General features: G+C 40.6%; 1 protein-coding gene across 3 annotated transcripts in view; it reads right to left on the reverse strand.

Annotated features, from left to right (window-relative positions):
• The window catches only part of LOC127416089 (serine/threonine-protein phosphatase 4 regulatory subunit 4-like), a 69,468-nt gene that overhangs the window by 29,422 nt on the left and 15,823 nt on the right, over positions 1–24,223 (reverse strand). For 2 of the 3 annotated variants that reach the window (XM_051655219.1, XM_051655218.1), the window contains exons 3-12: positions 18,417–18,519; positions 18,153–18,300; positions 17,518–17,591; positions 17,298–17,404; positions 11,532–11,639; positions 10,565–10,686; positions 5,631–5,753; positions 5,056–5,219; positions 2,924–3,043; positions 2,155–2,232 (exon numbers count right to left, since the gene is read on the reverse strand). In XM_051655219.1, the coding sequence (XP_051511179.1) occupies positions 2,155–2,232; positions 2,924–3,043; positions 5,056–5,219; positions 5,631–5,753; positions 10,565–10,686; positions 11,532–11,639; positions 17,298–17,404; positions 17,518–17,591; positions 18,153–18,300; positions 18,417–18,519 (1,147 nt within the window). The remainder of the gene's footprint in view (positions 1–2,154; positions 2,233–2,923; positions 3,044–5,055; positions 5,220–5,630; positions 5,754–10,564; positions 10,687–11,531; positions 11,640–17,297; positions 17,405–17,517; positions 17,592–18,152; positions 18,301–18,416; positions 18,520–24,223) is intronic. The other variant, XM_051655220.1, reaches the window with a different exon arrangement.

A 24,223-nucleotide genomic window follows, 5' to 3' on the forward strand; every position in this document is an offset into this window, starting at 1 on the left:
GCAGCATATATATATATATATATATATATACTACCGGTCAAAAGTTTTGAAACACTTACTCATTCTTTATTATAATTCTTTTTTTTTTTTTTTTCACATTTTAGAATAATAGTAAAGTCATTAAAACTATGGAATAACATAAATGGAACTATGGGAATTATGTTGTGACTAAACAAAATCCAAAATAAATCAAAACTGTGTTAAATTTTAGCATCTTCAAAGTAGCCACCTTTTGCCTAGAATTTGCAGAAATGTACTCTTGACATTTTCTCAAACAACTTCTTGAGGTATCACCCTGGGACGCTTTTTAAACTGTATTGAAGGAGTTCCCATCTATGTTGGGCACTTATTGGCTGCTTTTCTTTATTATTTGATCCAAGTCATCAATTTCAAAAACCTTTTTTTTTTTTTATTATTACATTTTAGATTTAAAATGAAATATATTAATATGGTGGCACAATTATATTTTTGTCTACAAAACTAATTTCAAACATTTAAGCATACGCCTTCAGATCAAAAGATTTTTAAGATCATGAGAAACATTTCGGTCAAGTGTTTCAAAACTTTTGACTGGTAGTGTATATGTGTGTATACACTACAACATAATTCCCATAGTTCCATTCATGTTATTCCAGAGTTTTGATGAATTTACTATTATTCTAAAATATGAAGAAAAACAAAACTATAATAAAGAGTGAGTAAGTGTTTCAAAACTTTTGACCGGTAGAGTATATATATACATACACACAAACACATTGGCAACCAAATGTAAAGATTTTGCTCTTATGGAAAAAAATTGTTACTTTTATTCACCAAAGTGGCATTCAGCTGATCACAATGTATAGTCAGGAAATAAATAACATGAAAAATTTGAAAAAAATGTTCAGAACTTCTTAAACTATTTCAAAGAGTTCTCATCAAAAAATCCTCCAAGTGCAGCAATGACAGCTTTGCAGATCCTTGGCATTCTAGCTGTCAGTTTGTCCAGATACTCGGGTGACATTTCACCCCACACTTCCTGTAGCACTTGCCAAAGATGTGGCTGCTGATCCCACAAAAGCTCAATGGGGTTGAGATCCATAACACTCTTTTCCAATTATCTGTTGTCCAATGTCTGTGTTTCTTTGCCCACTCTAACCTTTTCTTTTTGTTTTTCCTGTTTCAAAAGTGGCTTTTTCTTTGCAATTCTTCCCATAAGGCCTACACCCCTGAGTCTTCTCTTTACTGTTGTACATGAAACTGGTGTTGAGTGGGTAGGATTCAATGAAGCTGTCAGCTGAGGACATTTGAGGCATCTATTTCTCAAACTAGAGACTCTGATGTACTTATCCTCTTGTTTAGTTGTACATCTGGCCTTCCACATCTCTTTCTGTCCTTGTTAGAGCCAGTTGTCCTTTGTCTTTGAAGACTGCAGTGTACACCTTTGTATGAAGTATTGTATAGCCTTTATTCCTCAAAACAATGATTGACTGACGAGTTTCTAGAGAAAGCTGTTTCTTTTTTGCCATTTTTGATCTAATATTGACCTCAAGACATGCCAGTCTATTGCATACTGTGGCAACTCAAAAACAAACACAAAGACAATGTTAAGCTTCATTTAATGAACCAAATAGCTTTCAGCAGTATTTGATATAATGACAAGTGATTTTCTAGTACCATATTAGCAATTTAGCATGATTACTCAAGGATAAGGTGTTGGAGTGATGGCTGCTAGAAATGGGGCCTATCTAGATTTGATCAAAAATTACTTTTTTCAAATAGTGATGGTGCTGTTTTTTACATCAGTAATGTCCTAACTATACTTTGTGATCAGTTGAATGCCATTTTGGTGAATTAAAGTACCATTTTCCTTCCAAAACAGCAAAATCTGTATATTATTCCAAACTTTTGGCCGCCAGTGTGTGTGTATATATATATATATATGTATATATATATATATATATATATATATATATATATATATACATACGGTATATAATGATTATATAATATTATATGATATACAATAACTCTTGTCCTGAGAAAGAATAAAGCTTTCTATGAAGAATGTTGCCACGTCTAACACAACAGTGTGCCAAGGAAATGACAGTTCTGACTGAAGCAACTGAACACTCTCTTTATAAACAAACGCATAAACCTTTTTTCAGGTCTCACCTCTAATGAATCATCCTGCAGCAAAGTGATTAGCTCTTTGTGTACGTAATGCACATTTGGGCCCAGCAATTTGACCACCTAATGCAGAAGGATTAGAGAAGATTGTATTGTGCATTCTGAACAGGCTTCTTCCATCTACGCTAAGTGTAAAGTCACTAATGGCAGCAAATAATAACATCATAATGGCATATATTATGATAACAAGTTGCATAACATTCACAGTGCTGTCTGAGTTCTACCAATATTGAAAGTGTGTTCAATGTGATTAGAGCTCCCAAATTCATTTATTTGGCTTGTGGTAATGTACTTCAGTATTCTCTTTCCTGTTCAATCTGATGAACCCATTCTACAGCCATTTACAAATATCAAGAAAAGTTTTAAAATATTGCAATAAGTTATATGACCTTTCTGCTGAAAACCAGCACATGTTGTGCTTTGAATGCTGGTCCACAACACTGGTGCTGGTGTGTAGGTGATCCAACATGTCTTATCAAGCAAAACTTCCTTAGTTAATATACTGGTACTGGTCAAAGTTTTGCTGATTAACAACACGGCTATGCTGGTTTACCAGCTAGACCAGCACAATCCAGCATAAACCAGCCTAGACCAACATGGGAACTGCATGCTAGTCTTTTCAGCAAAGCTGGGTTTAGTAGAGTTACAGACAGACCAGTAAGAAAGGAGAATTCAGAGGCACTGCTACCTAACAAAATGTGAGACTAATTGTATCCCACAAGGGAAATGTTAAAATCAGATTGAGAGTTTTTACCTCATGGAAACCCTCAGCTGCTGTCTTCCGTACTGAAATCTCAGGGTCATGACAGAGACTTGAGAAGGTGTGATATAATTCAGACAAGAAGTGGTTTGGATCAGCAAATAACACCATGGCCTGCAAATACACATGGAAAAGAACTAAAACAAAATTGTAGGTTGTCATTTCTTGTCACTTACATTTCGTAAATAATATGGCATTTCATTCCCATGACAAACAGCTTGTGATAAAACAGCCATGTAATTTGTGAATTCTACTCAGAAACATCCCATTAAACTCCAGTCACACAGTAAAATGCTAATGTATTATTCAAGAGAGTAACCTAAATGATAGTCTCAGCTGCTTTGAAAATGAGCAAACTGTATGGATCTACTGTAAGAAAAGCTCACAGTCACCCAAACTGAGTGAGTGAGTTTTATTAAACCTGACTTTCAGCTGCCTTCATCTCACACTATTCTCAGAAAGCGCAGCCCTAAGATGAGTAACAGACATTATAGTGTATATAACCAGACTAATAACAGGGAAGCACTTCAGTGGTTGATGATGAAGCAATCAGATGTCTAATTTCCTCAAATGAGCTTTTCTAGACATCTTTGTCTCCAATGACAGATGTTAAAAATAGGTAACTATGTTTTAGAATATTGACTGGTAAACAGAAGTCCAGCTGTTAAATGAATGTATTCTAAAGCGATACGATCCCTTTTGGTGTGAAAAAGATAAATATGTAAGTACTTTTTTAACTCAATCATCGCTTCTGGTTAGCAATGGTAAGTGCGTGCGATGTAATCGTGTTGGCACGTGAGACACGCAAGAACTTATGCATGTGCGAAACACATGGAAGAGCAGCGCTGTTTACAACTGAGTTTGTGAACTTTTTTCGCACGAAAAGCGATCATATCACTTTAGAAAACATTCACTTAACTGCTGGAGTCGTATCAATGATGTTTAAGGCCAAAGTATACTTGGCGCGTCCGCGTTGCTGATCGCTCCGCGCACAGTATGCGTGATGTAAATTTGGTCATAATCCAGTGCACACGGCCTGACCGCGCACGGGCCAGATTTTCTTAACTTGTGGACGCAGTCATCGTCTGTGCGCATCGTTGGCGCATATGCCGGCCATTGACTCAAAATTGACTAAAAGTGTATCAAAAAGTTGTAGTGGGCATGCGTCAAACGCGTTCGTGGTCAGAAGTGTATACTCACAAAGGCAACGCGGTTGACCAGGCACGAGCCGATCCGGAGCACACAAGAACGAACTATACCTGGGCCTTTGTTCTGACTGTCTGTGATTTTTGGAGCTTTAAAGGTCGGATCACAATCCACTTGCATTTTAAGGACCTACAGAGCGGAGATATTTTTCTATTTTTCTTCACATGTGCCCTGGTAAAGAAAGAAAGTCATACACACCTGGGATATCATGAGGGTGAGTAAATGATGAGAGAATTTTCATTTTTGGTTGAACTATCCCTTTATATGCAGAGAAAATTTAAATCATTTGTTAGTGAATTTTACAAAATGTAAAACACTGTATCTCTGTGGAGCTTTTAAAACAGTGCTCTGGTTGTTTGAGCATCCCGACACAGCAATACTGACTACGTTAACAAGGACAGCAGAAAGCAGTTTTTTGCGAGAAAGTGGCTTTCCCGTTTACATGCACTGTATATATGGCGTACTTGCGATGCTTGTGTACAAATAACAAATATGGCATCTGAGGAAGACTCGCTAGTTTATTCTGTGTTGCTTCGCTTTATTCCCTTAATGTATGTGCGCATATACATGAACATTAGGGACAGTCCATATTTTACATTGCTGTATATAAATGGGTATACTTTATAGTGTATGTGAAAACAATCATTTTTGCTATTCTAAATGCAAATCTGACCTTTTAGGATTGCAATAAACTTCCCTGTCTCACTGTTTGTAAAAACAGTAAGTCCCACCCCAAACTCATGCCTTTGGCTGAGCCAGAAGCTGACATGTCAGACTGCTTATGCAAACAGTGTAATGTTCTGAAAGCAGGAGGACAACCTACAAGTGTATCTGTATATATATTAAAATTTCAAAAAATCCACAATTCCCCTTCAGAGATTTCACACATAGTGTTTTTGATGTTAGTCAGGAAAACTCACAGGAAAGTTGTAGGCACAGTTCCTGCGCACCGAAGCGTATTTGTTCTCCAGCTCCAGCGGGTAGGGCTGGCTCTCACAATGGCCATTTTCATGCTGCAGACCCAGACAGCACAGCTTCTTATAAAATTCCAGAAACCAGAGGTGCTGTTCATCAGTGAAAGACTCTGTTCAAGCAAAAGGTATAAGAATACATTATATTAGCAATAACCCAACCAAAACCAGAATCGTGGCATGAGCATAAGCTTGTTCACAATGCATGTATGCAGTTAAGTATGCTTTGTCAAATTTGTTTAAATGTTTAAATATGTGCCAGCATGAGTAAATGGGCTTCCCAAACTGAGTCTGGTTCCTCCCAAGGGTTCTTCATCTACTTAAACATCTAAGGGAGTACTGTCGCCTTTGTCTAACTGGGGGGTTTGTTTGGCACTATTCTGTGTAATGCTGCTTAGTCTTAAAGTATAAAATGCTATACAAATTAAATTACATGAAGGAAACTTATGAAAGTCTACTCATAGATTGTAATCCTAAAATCATTCAAAAAAAATTTTAGGTAAAAAAAGGAAATGGACACACACCAGAGAGGCCGTGACAAAGCTTTCCATACTGAAAGGACAAGGAGGCCAATGCTGCCTCATCAGCTTTGAAGCACTTTTCACAGAATGCCTTCACCAAGGGAAATATCACACAAGTTCTGTCATCTGTGAAGATAGGGTGATAGAAAGGGAGGGAGGGTGAGAGGTTGACAGGAAAAGAGTGTGAGACAAGTTTCAAAATACAGCAAACATTTCACAATCTTCACAAAAGAGCCACTCGCCATATCTAAATCTGATGTCCCTGCATGCAGAATAAAAAGAGACAGTATGAGAATATAATGAAAGTATGTCTGTTGATATGTGCAGGTACACAGCATTTGTTTGAAGCAGCACTCCTTGGTGTGATGAAATGGGAAAACAACAGGAAGTGTGATCATTTCTTCAAATGTTTGACACTTTTGAGTTTCTCTGTCATTTAACTATCCTGTATATGAGACTAAAGTCCCATACACACTGACAGCGATTGTTTTGCTGGAGGTCAACAGGTTGTTGTACTATTGGTCACTAGTAGGCATTCCTGCCACTGGATAAAAAAGGTAAAAATAAGACCTTATCTCATGAAAATTATGTGACTGTGGCAACATTTTTGAAAAAACAAAAATATTTCCTTCATTTCACGTTTTGCTGCTGTTTCCAGTGAAATGTCCAGCGAGGGGTGCCAAAAGAGAGTGAAAAGTTGTCGTAATCATATGATTTTCACGCTGAATGATAGATGGAGGTTTTAAGTAGTAAAACGTACCTCCCTAACCTAAAACTTTAACCTAAACCTAAACAATAGTGTCCTAAATGCAAATGAGAGGTGAATAAAATAGACATCCTTATCCTTAATCAACACCTAAACCTAACCGATAGTGTCCTAAAAGCAAATGCGACATGAACAGACAAATTTTCTGAAGCAACCACGTATTTCGTGCCAGTTCTATGACACTTTCATCTCACGTGTCAGCTTGCATGCTTGGCTGGGCTCGAGCTTTAGTCTCCCGAGTCCAACACTATCAGTTAAGCTACCACGCTTTGGAATAAGTGTGTCTGTGTGTAGGTGTGTCTGTAATACAAGTGTTCAAATGTATTATTATTCAAATAATGCTTTACAGTAAAAGAGTTTAAGCATCATAACATAGCAGTGTGTGAGTAATGCAACATGAAAAATGCAACATGATCACACTGAATGTCGGTATGCTGTTTCCGAAAGTTCCGATACCCTACGATCGGCGACAGTGTGCCGACTCACTGACATGCGGCATTTTCCACCAGACATTTTTGCATCGATTTCAGTGTGTTTACCTTCCCATGTGGCTCAACCAGAAGCACGTTGCGTCAGCAGCGTGAGAGACCTGGGATCGTATCCACATTGAATCCACAAATTGTGTTTGCTTAATCAGTGACAAGCATGATTTGGAGGTTGCACTTTTCCCCCTAACATTTATTTTTTACTCCACTAATGGTTAGGTTTAGGTTTGGGGATAGAGTTCATAAAATATGCATTCCTCCTCTCTATATTACATCCTGTACAAATGAAAAGAATTAGCTTCACAACAAGCATTTTGCTACCTCTCCTGGACATAAATGGAGCTCACACATGCCTATACACCCTACAAAACATACTGCTTTTGCCACTGGGGGCAGTGTTTTAAATTTCGGTAAGCAAATACCGATTTTTGCTGAAGTAAATTCGACCTACTCTTTCCGATTACACTGTGAGATCAGAATGGAAAAATAAGTGTTTATAAAGTCATAATCAGCTGTTTTGCTAGCGTTAGTCTCTAGAGTTAATTTCACCAGAAGACTGTGGCGAAATGTAGAACAAGGCAAATAAAACTCAGTTTACAAAAATGTAGTTATATCAAGGTTCATTCTATGAGACTAGGATGCAATAAGATGTTATACTAGTTTAACAAGGGATCAGTTTTTTTGCTGCTAAAAATGTACATTCTGCAGGGGAAAGCATTTGTATTTAGGTAAACTGTAGCAGTGCACAATACATTATATCAAGAACATGATAAACGATTGACAATGCATGAATTTAAACTCACTTAAAAAAACTGACATTATCTGACAATTTTTTTATTATATTGCTGTCTTCGCTACACTCAACTACAGTATCTCACAGGAGATGGATCATGCGAGTTCCACCATCTTCACTCCCAATAGTAGTTGGCACATTGCACTGCTGCTCATTTGCATAAAGTTGAGATGCTGGAAACACCCACATGTTGTACTCGTGTCACTCATGTCACTGGAAATTGCCAACTCTAATTAAATATAAATTACTTCCAATCTCTTTATCACTGCAAGTTGCTGTCAGTGTGAATGGGGCTTAACTGACTCATACAGTAGAAAAGCTGATATTAACATACATATTTAATATCATTTAAAAATTAGCTCCCTTTTTGTAAGACAGCTGAAAAACAACAATTCAAACAAGTCCATTAACTAATATATAATATACTGTAATATATAATATACTGTAATATATATATATATATATATATATATATATATATATATATATATATATATATATATATATACACACACTACCGGTCAAAATCTTGAAAAACTTACTCATTCTTTATTATAATTATTTTTTTTATTTTTTTTCACATTTAAGAATAATAGTAATGTCCTCAAAACTATGGAATAATATAAATGGAACTATAGGAATTATGTTGTGACTAAACAAAATCCAAAATAAATCAAAACTGTGTTATATTTTAGCATCTTCAAAGTAGTCACCCTTTGCCTAGAATTTGCAGACATGTACTCTTGACATTTTCTCAACCAACTTCTTGAGGTATCACCCTGGGATGCTTTTTAAACAGTATTGAAGGAGTTCCCATCTATGTTGGGCACTTATTGGCTGCTTTTCATTATTATTTGGTCCAAGTCATCAATTTCAAAAACTTTTTTTATTTTTTATTTAAATTTAGTTTTATAATGAAATAAATTAATATGGTGGCACAATTATATTTTTGTCTACAAAACTAATTTCAAACATTTAAGCATACGCCTTCAGATCAAAAGATTTTTAAGATCATGAGAAACATTTCAGTCAAGTGTTTCAAAACTTTTGACCAGTAGTGTGTGTGTATATATATATATATATATATATATATAAGTATATATATATATACACAGTTGAAGTCAGAAGTTTACATACACCTTAGCCAAATACATTTAAACTCAGTTTTTCACAATTCCTGACATTTAATCATAGAAAACATTCCCTGTTTTAGCTCAATTAGGATCACTACTTTATTTTAAGAATGTGAAATGTCAGAATAATAGTAGAGAGAATGATTTATTTCAGCTTTTATATCTTTCATCACATTCCCAGTGGGTCAGAAGTTTACAGACACTTTGTTAGTATTTGATGTCAAACATTTTGGGTAGCCTTCCACAAGCTTCTCACAATAAGTTGCTGGAATTTTGGCCCATTCCTCCAGACAGAACTGGAGTAACAGAGTCATGTTTGTAGGCCTCCTTGCTCGCACACACTTTTTCAGTTCTGCCCACAAATGTTCGATCGGATTGAGGTCAGGGCTTTGTGGTGGCCAATCCAATACCTTGACTTTGTTGTCCTTAAGCCATTTTGCCACAACTTTGGAGGTATGCTTGTGGTCTTTGTCCATTTGGAAGACCCATTTGTGACTGAGCTTTAACTTCCTGGCTGATGTCTTGAGATTTTGCTTCAATATATCCACATAATTTACCTTCCTCATGATGTCATCTATTTTGTCAAGTGCACCAGTCCCTCCAGCAGCAAAGCACCCCCACAACATGATGCTGCCATCCCCATGCTTCACGGTTGGGATGGTGTTCTTTGGCTTGCAAGCCTCACCCTTTTTCCTCCAAACATTACAATGGTCATTATGGCCAAACAGTTCAATTTTTTTTTTCATCAGACCAGAGTAAATTTCTCCAAAAAGTAAGATCTTTGTCCCCATGTGCACTTGCAAACTGTACTCTGGCTTTATGGCGGTTTTGGAGCAGTGACTTCTTCCTTGCTGGGCACCCTTTCAGGTTATGTTGATATAGGACTCATTTTACTGTGGATATAGATACTTGTCTACCTGCTTCCTCCAGCATCTTCACAAGGTCCTTTGCTGTTGTTCTGGGATTGATTTGCACTTTTCACACCAAACTTCATTAATCTTTAGGAGACAGAATGCTTGTCCTTCCTGAGCGGTATGATGGCTGCATGGTCCCATGGAACACTTGCGTACTATTGTTTGTACAGATGAATAGTGGTACCTTCTGGCATTTGGAAATTGCTCCCAAGGATGAACCAGACTTGTGGAGGTCCACAATTTTTTTCTTAGATCTTGGCTGATTTCTTTTAATTTTCCCATGATGTCAAGCAAACAGGTACTGAGTTTGAAGGTAGGCTTTAAAATACATCCACAGGTACACCTCCAATTGACTCCAATTAGCCTATCAGAAGCTAATTGGCTAATTGCCCAAAGGCTTGACATCATTTTCTGGAATTTTCCAAGCTGCTTAAAGGCACAGTTAACTTAGTGTATGTAAACTTCTCACCCACTGGAACTGTGATATAGTCAAATAAAAGTGAAACAATCTGTCTGTAAACAATTGTTGGAAAAATTACTTGTGTCATGCACAAAGTAGATGTCCTAAACGACTTGACAAAACTGTAGTTTGCCAATATGAAATCTGTGGAGTGGTTAAAAAATTTGTTTTAATGACTTCAACCTAAATGTATGCAAACTTCTGACTTCAACTGTATATATTTATTTATCATAAATATGTGTACACACTTATGAAAAATGCATAAACTGCATTTTTACTACAATATCAATTAAAGGCACCTTTTGTAGTAATAGAACAAAAAAAAAAATAAGTAACACAAGAAAGAAACTTCAGGTAAGATTCAAGGGATATCAAAAGTAGCTTGCCAATGTCAAACATCTCCAAGAGGTTGACGATGGTGTCGAAGGCAGCCAGTCTCACAGTACTGCTTTCATCTCTGGCCAGCTCAACAAGTTCGGGGAGCACTTCAACCTTATTGTGGTCCACCCTGGTTCAGAGCAATTACAGACAAACAAATCGAACATATCCATACTGGTACTGTAGATTTTGATGATAGCCAACACATAAATGTTCACCACCTAGCTAAAAGCCTGAAATGGCACTGTTTTGTGACCTCTTTCTTATTAAGCTTCAGGTAATAAAGGAAGTGCTTCCAGTTTCCAATTCAAGCATCAATCTGTCACACTGTGAAGAGCTTGCATAGCCAAGTTGAAACAGCCTCGCTAAGCAAATAAATGAGATTGTAGAACTGGAGTCTCCATGTTAAAGTCTCCATGACAGTGTTTCTGACAGTGTTACATACATTATATCACTAAAAGTGCACAAAATACAGTAACAGAGAGCACAATGGATATTTTTTTCAGGGAGGGATAAGGACTGTGGAAAATGGCAGATAACAATACTCTTTAAAGTAATATTACAGCCCCACCATAGTAATATTGTCTTAACCATTGGCGTGAGTTTAAGGTGGCACTACCTTTTCGTCTGACCAATGGCAGGTGGGGGAGTGTTTGGGAAAACTGTTTGAAAATATTTCTGAAATTTTGCCAATAATGCAGAAATTACACACATCTCCTTAAATAAAATGGAAGAAAATGTAAAACCATAACACTATACCTGAACTGCTGGCATCTTTTCAAAGTAGCAGATATACAACCAACAACTCACTATGTTTTTGTAGATAGTATTCCATCTAATGTCTTCTATAATAACAGGGTTGAGACTCTTCCATTCATGAGTCAGCCATTTAGACTTTCCACCATAAATAGCATTGGACATTCAGAGCCCCCCAAAATTTTATTTTAATGTCTCTCTGCTTTATATCTTTTTTACCCAGTTCCCCTTGCGATGTTCTCCAGCTGACGACACATGCAGGAGCGCACCTCATACTCTATGTCCTGGCACAATGACCTGACCAATGGCAGGAGGTCCTTCTTCACTCTGCAAAAAGAAGCCATGATAGAAAATGTAAGGAACTACATGTACAGTCAGCAAATGAGCAACACAATATTTATTTACTGGTGTATAATATCATGGTTACTTTCGTAACCTCCATTCCCTGATGGAGGGAACGAGACGTTGTGTCGATGTAGTGACACTAGGGGTCACTCTTGGGAGCCCGAAACACCTCTGATCTTTTGAAAAAAGGCCAATGAGAATTGGCGAGTGGAATTTGCATGCCACTCCCCCGGACATACGGGTATAAAAGGAGCTGGTATGCAACCATTCAGGTTTTGTGCTGAGGAGCCGAGACAAGGTCCCGGCCATTTCAGCGGGTAGTTCAACGTTGTGGCAAGAGGGACACAACGTCTCGTTCCCTCCATCAGGGAACGGAGGTTACGAAAGTAAACATGACGTTCCCTATCTGTCACTCACTCGATGTTGTGTCGATGTAGTGACACTAGGGGTCCCTATACAAAACGCCACAACCAGCTGAACTGTGTTACGTGGACTAGCGGTGCGAGACGGACAGACTTTTGTGTGCCTCGTAGCCAGCGCATCAGGCTGTCACGTAACCTCCCCCAACGCTGCTATGAGCGTCGAAGGTCCTTCAGGAACAAGTCGACTGCTCAACAAATAGGGACAGGCTAGCCCAGCCGAGGCCTCTTTTTAGACGTAGTTTACCAAGAGGGAAACGATTTTATGGAAGATGGGGTTACCTATGGGGAACCACCGCAGGGCCTTACCTTACTGAGCCAGCAGCGAGTTTCTCCGCAAACTCGACTGCCACAGGGCTTAGGAGGAAGTCATCCAGGGATCACAGTCTGTGAACACTACTGGGAGTAAAGAGCACACGTCTTCCACTCAATGGAGGGGAAAGACACTATGCGCAAGTGGTACACCCGGCCAGCTGTCCCGGAACTTACCTGCTTGTGCCTGCCACTACACGGGATGAAACTGACTCAACCCGGAGATTGTAGAAACTCGCAAAGGTGTTGGGTGTTGCCCAGCCCGCTGCTCTGCAGATGTCTGCCAAAGAGGCGCCACTGGCCAGGGCCAAGGAGGCCGCCACACTCCTGGTAGAGTGGGCTCATAACCCCGCAAGGGGTGGCACATCCTGAGCTTGATATGCCATAGCGATGGCGTCAATAACCCTGTGGGCAATCCTCTGTTTGGAGACAGCGCTTCCTTTCCGCTGTCCAACAAAGCAGACAAAGAGCTACTCGGAGCTTCTAAAGCTCTGCGTGCGATCCAAATAGATGTGTAAAGTTTGCACCGGACACAGCAACACCAAGGCTGGGTCTGCCTCCTCCTGGGGCAGCGCTTGCAGGTTCACCACCTGATCCCTAAAAGGGGTCATGGGAACCTTGGGCACATAGCCCGGTTGGGGTCTCAGGATCACGTGAGAGTAACCTGGACCGAACTCCAGGCACGTTTCGCTGACAGAGAACACTTGCAGGTCCCCTACTCTCAGATGAAAGTGATCGCAGTCAGGAGGGCAGTCTTGAAAGAGAGTGCCTTAAGCTCAGCTGACTCCAAGGGCTCAAAGGGAGCTCCCCGTAGACCCTGAAGGACTACAGAGAGGTCCCAAAGGGGAACAAGCGTGGTCTAGAGGGGTTCAACCTCCTAGCGACTCCCAGGAACCTAATGATCAAGTCGAGCTTCCCCAAGTACTTACCATCTACTGCATCATGATGAGCTGAAATAGCGGCTACATACACCTTCAAGTAGGAGGGGGACAACCGCCCCTCCAACTTCTCCTGCAGGAAGGAAAGCACCGATTCGACTGCGCATCTCTGGGGTCTTCCCGTCGGGAAGAACATCACTTAGTGAACAGATGCCACTTCAAGGCATACAGACGCCTCGTAGAGGGAGCCCTAGCTTGAGTGATCGTGTTTACCACAGCAGGCGGTAGGCCACTTAAGTCCTCCACATCCCGACCAAGGGCCAAACGTGGAGATTCTAAAGGTCTGCGAGGAGCGTGAGATCCGAGAACCATGTCTGGGTGGGCCAGTAGGGTGCTACTAGTATGACCTGCTCCCCGTCCTCCCTGACCGGGTCTGTGCGAGTAGGCTCACTGGGGGAAATGCATACTTGCGTAGTCCAGGCGGCCAGCTGTGTGCCAACGCGTCTATACCGAGAGGTGCCTCGGTCAGGGCGTACCAAAGCGGGCAGTGGGAGGATTCCCGGGAAGCATACAGGTCTACCTGTGCTTGACTGAATCGACTCCAAATCAGCTGGACCACCTGAGGGTGGAGTCTTCACTCTCCCCTGAGGGTAACCTGACATGACAGCATGTCCGCTGCGGTGTTGAGGTCGCCCGGGATGTGAGTGGCTTGTAGCGACTTGTGGCGCTGCTGATTCCAGAGGAAGAGACGGCGGGCAAGTTGTGACATGCGATGGGAGCGTAGACCGCCTTGGCAGTTGATGTAAGCTACCGTCGCTGTGTTGTCCATCCGGACCAACACGTGCTTGCCCTGGATCAACGGCCGAAACCTCCGCAAGGCGAGCAGTATTGCCAATAACTCTAGGCAGTTGGTGTGCCAACACAGCTGCGGGCCAGTCCAAGAGCTGGCGGCTGTGTGCCCATTGCATAGAGCGCCCCAGCCCGTCTTGGAGGCGTCTGTTGTAACCACAACGTGTCTGGAGACCTGCTCTAGGGGAACCCCTGCCCGTAGAAATGCCAGGTCGGTCCAAGGGCTGAAGAGGTGGCGGCAAATCGGCATGATGGCCACACGATGTTTCCTGCAGCGCCATGCCCATCTCGGGACTCGAGTCTGAAGCCAGTGCTGAAATGGTCTCATATGCATCAACCCGAGCGGTGTGGCCATCACTGAGGATGCCATATGCCCCAGGAGCCTCTGAAAAAGTTTCTGTCATCGAGACCGAGTCCAACTCCAGACCGAGAAAAGAGATGCTCTGAACTGGGGAGAGCTTGCTCTTTTCCCAGTTGAACCGAAGCCCCAGTCGGCTGAGGTGTCGAAGCAAGAGGTCCCTGTGTGCGCATAGCAACTCTCGAGAGTGAGCTAAGATCAGCCAGTCATCGAGATAGTGGGGCGAGGGCTGCCTCCGCGACCTTCGTGAAGATGCGAGGGGACAAGGACAGGCCGAAGGGGAGGACCTTGTACTGGTACGCCTGGCCCTCGAAGGCAAACCACAGGAAGGGTCTGTGTCAAGGTAGGACAGAGACGTGGAAGTACGCGTCCTTCAGGTCTACCGCTGCGAACTAATCTAGATGTCGGACGCTCGCTAGAATGTGATTTTGCGTCAACATCTTGAACGGGAGTCTGTGCAAGGCCCGGTTCAGTACTTGCAGGTCCAAGATTGGTTGCAACCCACCGCCTATCTTTGGTATGATGAAGGGCTGTAGAACCCTTTCCTCATCTCGGCTGGAGGGACAGGCTCTATCGCACCCTTGTTCAGGAGGGTCATGATCTCCACTAGCAAGGTAGCGGCGTTCTCGCCCTTCACCGAGGTGAAGCGGACGCCACTGAACCTGGGCGGGCGCCTGGCGAACTGAATCGTGTAGCTGAGTCGGACAGTCTGGGTCAGCCATCACGACGGGGTGGAAAGCGCGAGCCACGCGTCCAAACTCCGGGCGAGGGGGACCAAGGGGATAATCATGTTGGACGTACCGGCGGGTGGGGCCCCGTGGCGGAGTAGAGCTCGAGGTGCCACGTCGAGGGGACTCGAGCCCCGTGGCCGTGCTTAGTCGAGGGACATCGAAGCACTTACCTGGCTCCTGCCGCCCACCATGAGATTGGCCGAGGAGGGAGGAGGAGGAGTCTCGTCCCCGAGGTCCATCGGCACTAATCCCGTGTGGGGATATCCGTGCCACAGCTGGACGCTGGAGCGCCAACCCATCTGGTTCCGTCTGCAGCCTCCGTCTGCTTCTTCACCGTCGATAACTGCTGGGCAAAGTCCTCGATGGTGTCGCCAAACAGGCTAACCTGGGAGATGGGGGCGTCAAGGAACCGTGCCTTGTCGGCCTCTCGCATCTCTACCAAGTTGAGCCAGAGGTGGTGCTCCTGGACCACGAAAGTGGACATCACCTGCCCGAGAGACCGCGCTGTGACCTTCGTCGCCCGGAATGCAAGGTCGGTCACAGAGCGCAGTTCCTGCATCAATCCTGGGTCAGAACTACCCTCGTGCAGTTCTTTTAGCGCCTTGGCTTGGTGTACTTGCAGGAGAGCCATGGCGTGCAGGGCGGAAGCGGCTTGACCAGCGGCACCGTAGGCCTTAGCCGTCAGAGATGACGTAAACCTACAGGCCTTGGACGGGAGCTTTGGGTGCCCGTGCCAGGTGGTGGCGCTCTGCGGACACAAGTGCACCGTGAGCGCCTTTTCCACCTGGGGGATCACCGAATACCCCCTGGCCACTCCACCATTGAGGGTAGCGAGAGCGGGGGAGCTGAAAGATCGGGACTGGGCAGTAAAAGGTGTCTCCCACGACCTTGTCAGCTCCGGGAAGAAAGGAACGGGAGCCCAGGAACCATTCGCCGAGCCGCGAGGGTTCAGGGGAGAGCGGAGGGTTCCACTCTAGCCCGACGCTCGCTTGCAAATGCAAGCCACGACCGCAGTGTTGCAATGTCACATTGTCTCCACGTGGGCAGCGCCCAGACACATAAGACAGCGATCGTGGCCATCGGAAGCGGAGAGATAGCGACCGCAACCAGGAATAACACACAAACAGAAAGGCATCTTTAAAAACACGTTCCGTGTGTGCCGCTCTTTTATGAATAGAAAATATACTCTTTTCAGAATATACTCTTTTTTTTGCTCTGCCGAAACGCCCAGGAGCGTTCTCTGCACTGCACAGGCACAGAGGGGGAGAAGACGCTGAAATACGCCGTCAAATCTAGCAGTCTTTAGCGAGTTTAGTTTTTTTTTCTAGAGGAATTGTATTCAGTGCACTGAATACAACCACTCGGCTCCGAAGAGAAAATCTGAATGAGTGGTTGCATACCAGCTCCTTTTATACCCGTATGTCCGGGGAAGTGGCATGCAAATTCCACTCACCAATTCTCATTGGCCTTTTTTCAAAAGATCAGAGGAGTTTCAGGCTCCCAAGGGTGACCCCTAGTGTCACTACATCGACACAACATCGAGTGAGTGACAGATAGGGACCTCAATATTTTTCTTCCAAGTTACTGTCAATTATTAACTTTATGCATTGATAGTTGTGTCAGCAAAATATTTGTGCTGAAGGAATATCAGTAAGAGATTAAAATGGCTTGCAATATAATTGTTTGATATGATATGTAGTCATTGGATGTTTAAAAAAGAATACATCAAGTTGTTGATTCTTACAGAACTGTACATTAACTTAGTATATTAACATATTACACATATATTACATGGCTCTCTGGAATACTTGATTCTGATTGGTATTTCATATCAATCCATGGGATATTTCTTCCACAATAAAAAAAATATATATATAAACTCAAATCAATAGTTCATGAACACTTATTTATTTATTTGGCAAGTAGCCATGTAATAAGCGTGCTAATGTAGAGTGAGCCGGGCATTATCGTAACAAAAACCCAGAGAGGGTGATCAGGATGCCAGCGTAAGGCTTTACATTCTCCCTTACATATATCAGTGGCCAAGGCAACTATATGGAAGGCAAACAGGAAAAATGTAGCAGCAAACTCACATTGAGGAGTCAAACTTGCCAGTAACCTTGCCAAGGATGCGACAGCTTGCCAAACGTGCTGGGACAGACTGAGTGAGCTGAGCTTTCGATACCATAGGACTCAGAATCTGCATAAACAAACACCAAAGCAAACTGACGTTGAATTCACACTATCAACTGATTCCTATGACATTTCTGTTTAGACAGAATAGACATGCAACATACTGCATGTTGCCAATACCTCTTGCCTGATAGTTTCCTTTGGCAAAGCATCAACTGCTGACAGCAATGTCTCCAACCAAGCATTGCTGACCACTGTCAAAATAAAATGTTAGAGGAACAAAGTAGCTGTAGCTGATTGTGTCCTAGGCATGCAGATATTTGTAGATTTCACGCTGGCACAAGATAAACTGCTTTCACATCACAAGGTTGCAAATAATAAGGACTCTCTTGCATTCAAGAAGTGATTTTCAGAGAGTGAAAATTCAACACCCAGACTGAACGTAACTGAGTGTAGAGAACATATCTGGAATATGACTTAAGAATTACAGTACTGCTTGACAAAGTCCATAATAAAAAGGATAGTTAACCCAAAAATAAAAATTCTGCCATCATTTACGTTGTTATTCCAAACCTGTGCTTTTTTTCTTCCCTGGAACACAAAAGGAGATATTAGGCAGACTGAATAAAAGTCAGTGGTGGCTGAGGCTGTCACTCTGTCAAACTCCTTTTGTGTTCCTCAGAAGAAAGTCATACAGGTTTGGAACAACATGAGGGTGAGTAAATGATGACAGAATTTACATTTTTAGGTGGACCATCTCTTCAGCACAATTTTAGTATATACACTTTGCTATGGGTTTTTCAAACAGTGGCAACCTGTGTCCCTGTGGTCGAGATTTAGAAGAACTATCTGCAAGATTGAGTGGGTGTGTGTCTGGATGAGAACAATGTCATCTTGGAGGACAGTCAAGAAAGACCCTGCTGCGGCGAGCTGCATATCAGCCCCAGCTACATGGAGAACCTCCTGGTGGGGGTAGGAAAGGGAGCTCTGTATTATCACTCATAAACAGCATGCATAAAATAATCACAAACAGATCTCAGCACCATAACCCCAAAAAAATGAAGCACCGTTTGGCCTACCCTGACTTTTGGCACCACCCTGCGAAACGTCTCTGCTGGGTTCTGACGCACTAGGTTTGGCAGGTTGATAATCACACTGGCTCGCTGGACATCCTGTCCAGAACTGAAGACGAAACAGACCAACACAGAAATATGGCTGATAGTTTTGATGAATTGTTACCAAGTGCCGATATAAATAACATCAAATGATGACCTAATGCTACCAGATTCGTCACAGATCAAAACAAAAGATTACCTGATATAGTGACAATTGCAAATGCAGAGTCACAACATTTTGACCAGAAATATGAAGGACATAGCAAATGCCCATACCCCTGTCTAGGTATTTTTTTTTAGTTCTAAAACAGTTTTTAAAATTCTTTGTTGACCTACTTTCCATAGTCAGTGTCTTCACTTAAATGACATGTGTTTAAGCAGTTAAGGGGAAAAGAAAGAACAGCTGATTGCAACCAAAGTGACTTAGTCCTTTTTCTTAAACTGTGCCCATGTTTCACCCACTGCCACTCCATTTACATTTATGCATTTGGCAGATGCTTTTATCCAAAGTGACTTACAGTGCATTTATTACAGGGACAATCCCCCTGGAGCAACCTGGAGTTAAGTGCCTTGCTCAAGGACATAATGGTGATGGCTGTGGGGATTGAACCAGCAACCTTCTGATTACCAGATATGTGCTTTAGCCCACTACCACTCCTATTTGCCACCACCACTCCTATGATCACTCACCACCATGACAAGTCTTGTCACCCTTACCTCGTAGCCCCTCCAGTAGGACTAAGCAGTTTTCTGTCCACACACCCAAATTATGGAATCAATTTTTATTTAAGAAGAGCAGAAACCCTCCCAATCTTCAAATGAAGGCTCAAGAAGACTATTTCAACAATGCTTGGATTAATAAAAATAAATCTTGAGTTGGCTTGATTTTGCTCTAGGCTTATCTGTATTAGGTTTATTTGTCAAATTAGGTGCAGTAGTATTAGCTAGCATTTATTTGTATTTGTACAGGAAGCACAACTTCCCTAGCAGATAATGTTCTAAATTGCATGCCTGACATCTGCTGATCACAGTGGACTTCTATAGGTGCTTCTCAAATGGAAGTTTGTAGCCTAGTTAGGCTGTGTCCTTCCTAGACCAGACCTTCTGAGGCTGTAGGCTAGACTCCTCCTCAGCATTCAGAGCTAGAATGAGATAGGGATGGGCGATACCACTTATTTTCTTTTCTATCCGATATCAAGTACTTTTAGGCCAGTATCGCTGATATCGATACCAAAACCAATACCTCTAATAAATTACATTTGTACGAATTCTTTGGATAAAATTAGTAACTTAAATTATTACTTAAATTTGTTATATATTTATAGGCCTAAGCAGAAAATTATTAGGCTGCTTTGTTTACACTTTAAAAATGTGTATGTATAAGACACATATAAAATCACAAAATTAACCATAGATATTATTATATGGTTACTATTACTAAAACCAAGTTACAATACGGATACTACAGTAATGCTGTAGTAAAACCATGGTTAATTGTATCAACTTTGGTTACTACCAAAAAGAAAAAGAAAAAAACATGGTTACTACAGTCATGGTTACTAGTCATGGTTAATACAATATTACTACAGTAAATCCATGGGTCGTTTTCATAAGGGTATCATTTATTAATGAGGATTACAGATCATTATCAATGTTTTAACAACTCTGAATTTAAATAAGCCTGTAAAAATGGTCATACAAGCCCATTATAATACATGTCATGTCTAGGTTTGTCATTAGGCTACTTAGTGTAAATAACTCTAGATGCTGTTTTTCTGTCATTACCTCAGGAAAGCACTGCTCCCTCTTTGAACGAGCACTATGACTGAAAGGGTGAGCGCTGTCTGACTGCTAGTGTATTTTAGCATTTCTGCACGTCAAGATGAGCTGAAGAAAATAAAAAAATAAAAAAAATAGTTCCGGTGCCATGCAACAATTTGCTAATATAATTCTTTTTTTCCAATTCAAAGCTTATGAGATGCATTAATATTCATACTATCTAAATAATAAGATCACTAGTTTAAAAAAACAACAACTTCAGAATTGATATTTTTATGTGATGATAGATATTCTTGATACCACATCAGTATTGGAAGTAACGATACTTTAGTATCGATCCGCCCATCCCTAGAATGAGACGGTCTAGTAAATGCACATGACAAACCATATGCTTAGAACCATGTGATATTTTACTTTGTTTAGAAAACCCATATACTTCAGAAAACAAGAAATACAGTATGTCCTTTATCTCTAAATTATTTGAGCAAAATTTGTTATTCACAAAGCTAGAGTCACTCAAAAAAAGCCTGCACAGCAAAATATCTGGTGTTAAATTAACACTCTTGGTGTTGCAACAAGTCCAATCTACAGGAGTTAAAAACTAACACTGCAGTGTTGAATCTACTCTGTGCTGTGTTGAATGTTGAATTGGCAAAACAGATAATTAAATAAAGTAGCTACACTCTCTGAGTGATGACTGATCATTGGTGATGACACCTGCTGTTAACAAGCAGAATCTACTGAAGGAAAGAGGAACAACAAGAACAGAGGCCTGTACCATGAAGCTGGTTTCAGTGGCTAGTCAGGTAAGTTTTAGTTTAGTTTGCCTCAACCCCAGGTTTTGAGTACCATGAAAGTTGGTCAGCTTTTAGCGGTGTTCATCGCCATAGCGATTTATGCTACACGGCTAACCTGCTCCATAGCAGGTTTCGTTCTGGATTACAGATCACTAACAGATGCTGAACCAATCAGCTGTGAGTAAAATGACATCTCTGACACAATCAAGTCACTCCCCGTGTCTCTTAAAGCACATTTTACAAAGAAAATCTTAGAAATCCACAAAATCGACTCTTCATGATAAATAATTTATTTGAGAATCTAAGCAGATAGAGTTTTGTATTTTATTTAAAATTTAATTGTTTTTAATTTACCCTCTTTAGCCATAGCAAAAAATATCTTTGAAAATATAAACATAATATATTAGGCTATCTGTAAAACAGCCAGTAAAATGGATTAATATGATATCTGCAATAAATCATTGTTTTTAAAATATTAAAAGCTTAAGAATGTTATGGAAATGGGTGGATGCCACCCAAACTCCTCCTTTCTTTCATGGACTCGAGATGAACATACATAATTTTACTTGAAGTTATAATAATATAAGCAATATAAGCAGTATCCAAAATACGTCTTTTATAAAAAAAATTTTTTAAAAAAGAACAAATACGTCTTATTGCGTACCATTTTTTTTTTTTTTTTTGCATACAGTATTCCAAGTGTTCACGTTTTAATTAATCAATAGTAGCCTTTTTTATGCTTTTATTTTTGCATGTCTTTTTAAAAAATTTTTTTACTAAAGACAATATACAAATTGTACATCAAGAAAGAGAAATACAAAAAACATTATGTTATTTTGAATAACCATATCAAATAACCATTCACAGCATTTTCTATAAATAACGTGTAATTCATTCATATACATGTTATATTTTATTTCAAATAAAGTGCAAAGTTAAGGCATCACCTCGTTTTTTTTTTTTTAAATATGAAATGAGATAGGACATCATACCTCATATTTTAACTAATTTTGTTAAAAAATCAAGAATCTGAAGGATCTGAAGGAAATAATCTATCTAAATTAATTTATAATATCTTTAAGCAAATCCCATTTATGTACACATCCCAGACTTTAATTATTAATTCTAAATGTTACTTTCTCCATTTGGTATATTTCCGAAATAGTTTCTCTCCATCTTTGAAATTGTGGGGGTTCTGGTTTAAGACAAATTTTTGTAATCTGTTTCAAAGCTGTTATTCTGATTACCCTAAATATATTTTGTTCAGTTTTATTTCTTAAGGACAATGGCATTTTTCACAAAATAAGTTTTTCTGGATGTATTGCTATTGTCCAGTTAAATATTCAATTAACCTGTCTAATCTCTTCATTCCATTAAGTTGTCAATTTAGAGCACTCATAGAGAATTTGACTGTAATGAGCCTTTTTTCTCTGCAATTTCTCCAACAAACCCCTTTTACCATGCTATTGTATTTACTTTGACTAACAGTTGTTATAAAAAAATCTCATTTGTACCTTCCAAGCATATTCTTTCCAAACACTCGAGCAGTATGGAATGAATTATGTGATATTTCTTCCCAGTCTTGCTGATTAATTTTTATTTTTAATTCATCCTCCCACCTACATATAATTTCATTTTGAGTGTCCTGTATATCTCTTTCAAGTGCACTCTTTAAAATTCCTACAATTTTTATTGGATTAGTTGTATTGTATGTATCAATTATATAATTTATTAATGGATGCATTTCCTTTTTTATTTCTTTTGCTTTAACATCTGTTAAAAAATATCTTCTTACCTGTAAATAATAAAAATAAAAAAAACATTTGAATTTGGATAATTCAATTTTTTTTTTGCTAGGTTTGGAATTCATTTATCAGTGAACAGTTGGTGATAACTTTTCAGACCTCTATCTGCCCAAAACTTAAATGTATTATCTAATCTATTTGGCATGAAATCAGGATCCTCAGAAATCAGGAAATTAACTATATCTTTCTTAATTTTACAATTTGTATTTTTTTCTAACCAAATTCTAAAAGTACTATTAATACAAATATTATCTATTGATTGCTGAAGAAACCCGCACTTAACCCCACACAAATTGAACACTACAGACCAGTCTCTCTCATCCCATTCATAGCAAAAACACTTGAAAGAGCAGTTTTCAATCAAATCTCTGCCTATCTCTCACAGAACAAGCTGCTGGATGATAATCAGTCAGGCTTCAAAAGTGTACACTCCACCGAGACTGCCCTGCTGTCTGTCACTGAGTCGCTGAGACAGGTGAAAGCTGAATCCAGATCATCCGTCCTGATTCTACTGGACCTTTCTGCAGCCTTCGACACAGTCAACCATCAGATCTTACTCTCCACCCTCTCTTCGCTGGACATCACAGAAACTGTGCTTGACTGGTTTAATTCCTATCTCTCAGGTAGGTCCTTCAAGGTAGCCTGGAGAGGTGAGGTGTCCAAGTCACATCAGCTACTTAATGGGGTACATCAGGGCTCAGTGCTTGGGCCACTTCTCTTCTCTATATACACAACATCACTGGGACCTATCATTCAGGCACATGGTTTCTCTTACCACTGCTACATTGATGACACACAACTCTACTTGTCTTTCCAGCCCAACGACACCACAGTGACTGCTCGAATCTCTGCCTGCCTGGCAGACATCTCGGCCTGGATGAAGGAACACCATCTGCAACTTAACCCAGCCAAGACCGAACTCCTTGTCTTTCCAGCCAACCCTGCTGTTGAACACAACATCACCATGCAGCTGGGTGCAACTACAGTAATGCCTTCCAAAATGGTCAGAAATCTAGGGATAACCATCGATAACAAACTAAATTAAACAGACTACATCTCAAAGACTGCAAGATCATGTAGATTTACACTCTACAATATCAGGAAGATAAGACCCTTCCTCTCTGAACATGCCACACAACTTCTTGTTCAGTCACTTGTCATAACTAGACTGGACTACTGTAACGCTCTCATTGCAGGCCTCCCTGCATGTGCAATTAGACCCCTGCAAATGATCCAGAATGCAGCAGCACGTCTGGTCTTTAATCAACCAAAGAGAGCACATGTTACACCACTCCTTGTCTCTCTTCACTGGCTGCCGGTTGATGCACATATCAAGTTCAAGGCTCTGATGCTGGCATACAAAACAGTCACTGGGTCTACTCCAGCATAC

This window comes from Myxocyprinus asiaticus, chromosome 25 (assembly GCF_019703515.2).
Source record: "Myxocyprinus asiaticus isolate MX2 ecotype Aquarium Trade chromosome 25, UBuf_Myxa_2, whole genome shotgun sequence".
Taxonomy (NCBI): domain Eukaryota; kingdom Metazoa; phylum Chordata; class Actinopteri; order Cypriniformes; family Catostomidae; genus Myxocyprinus; species Myxocyprinus asiaticus.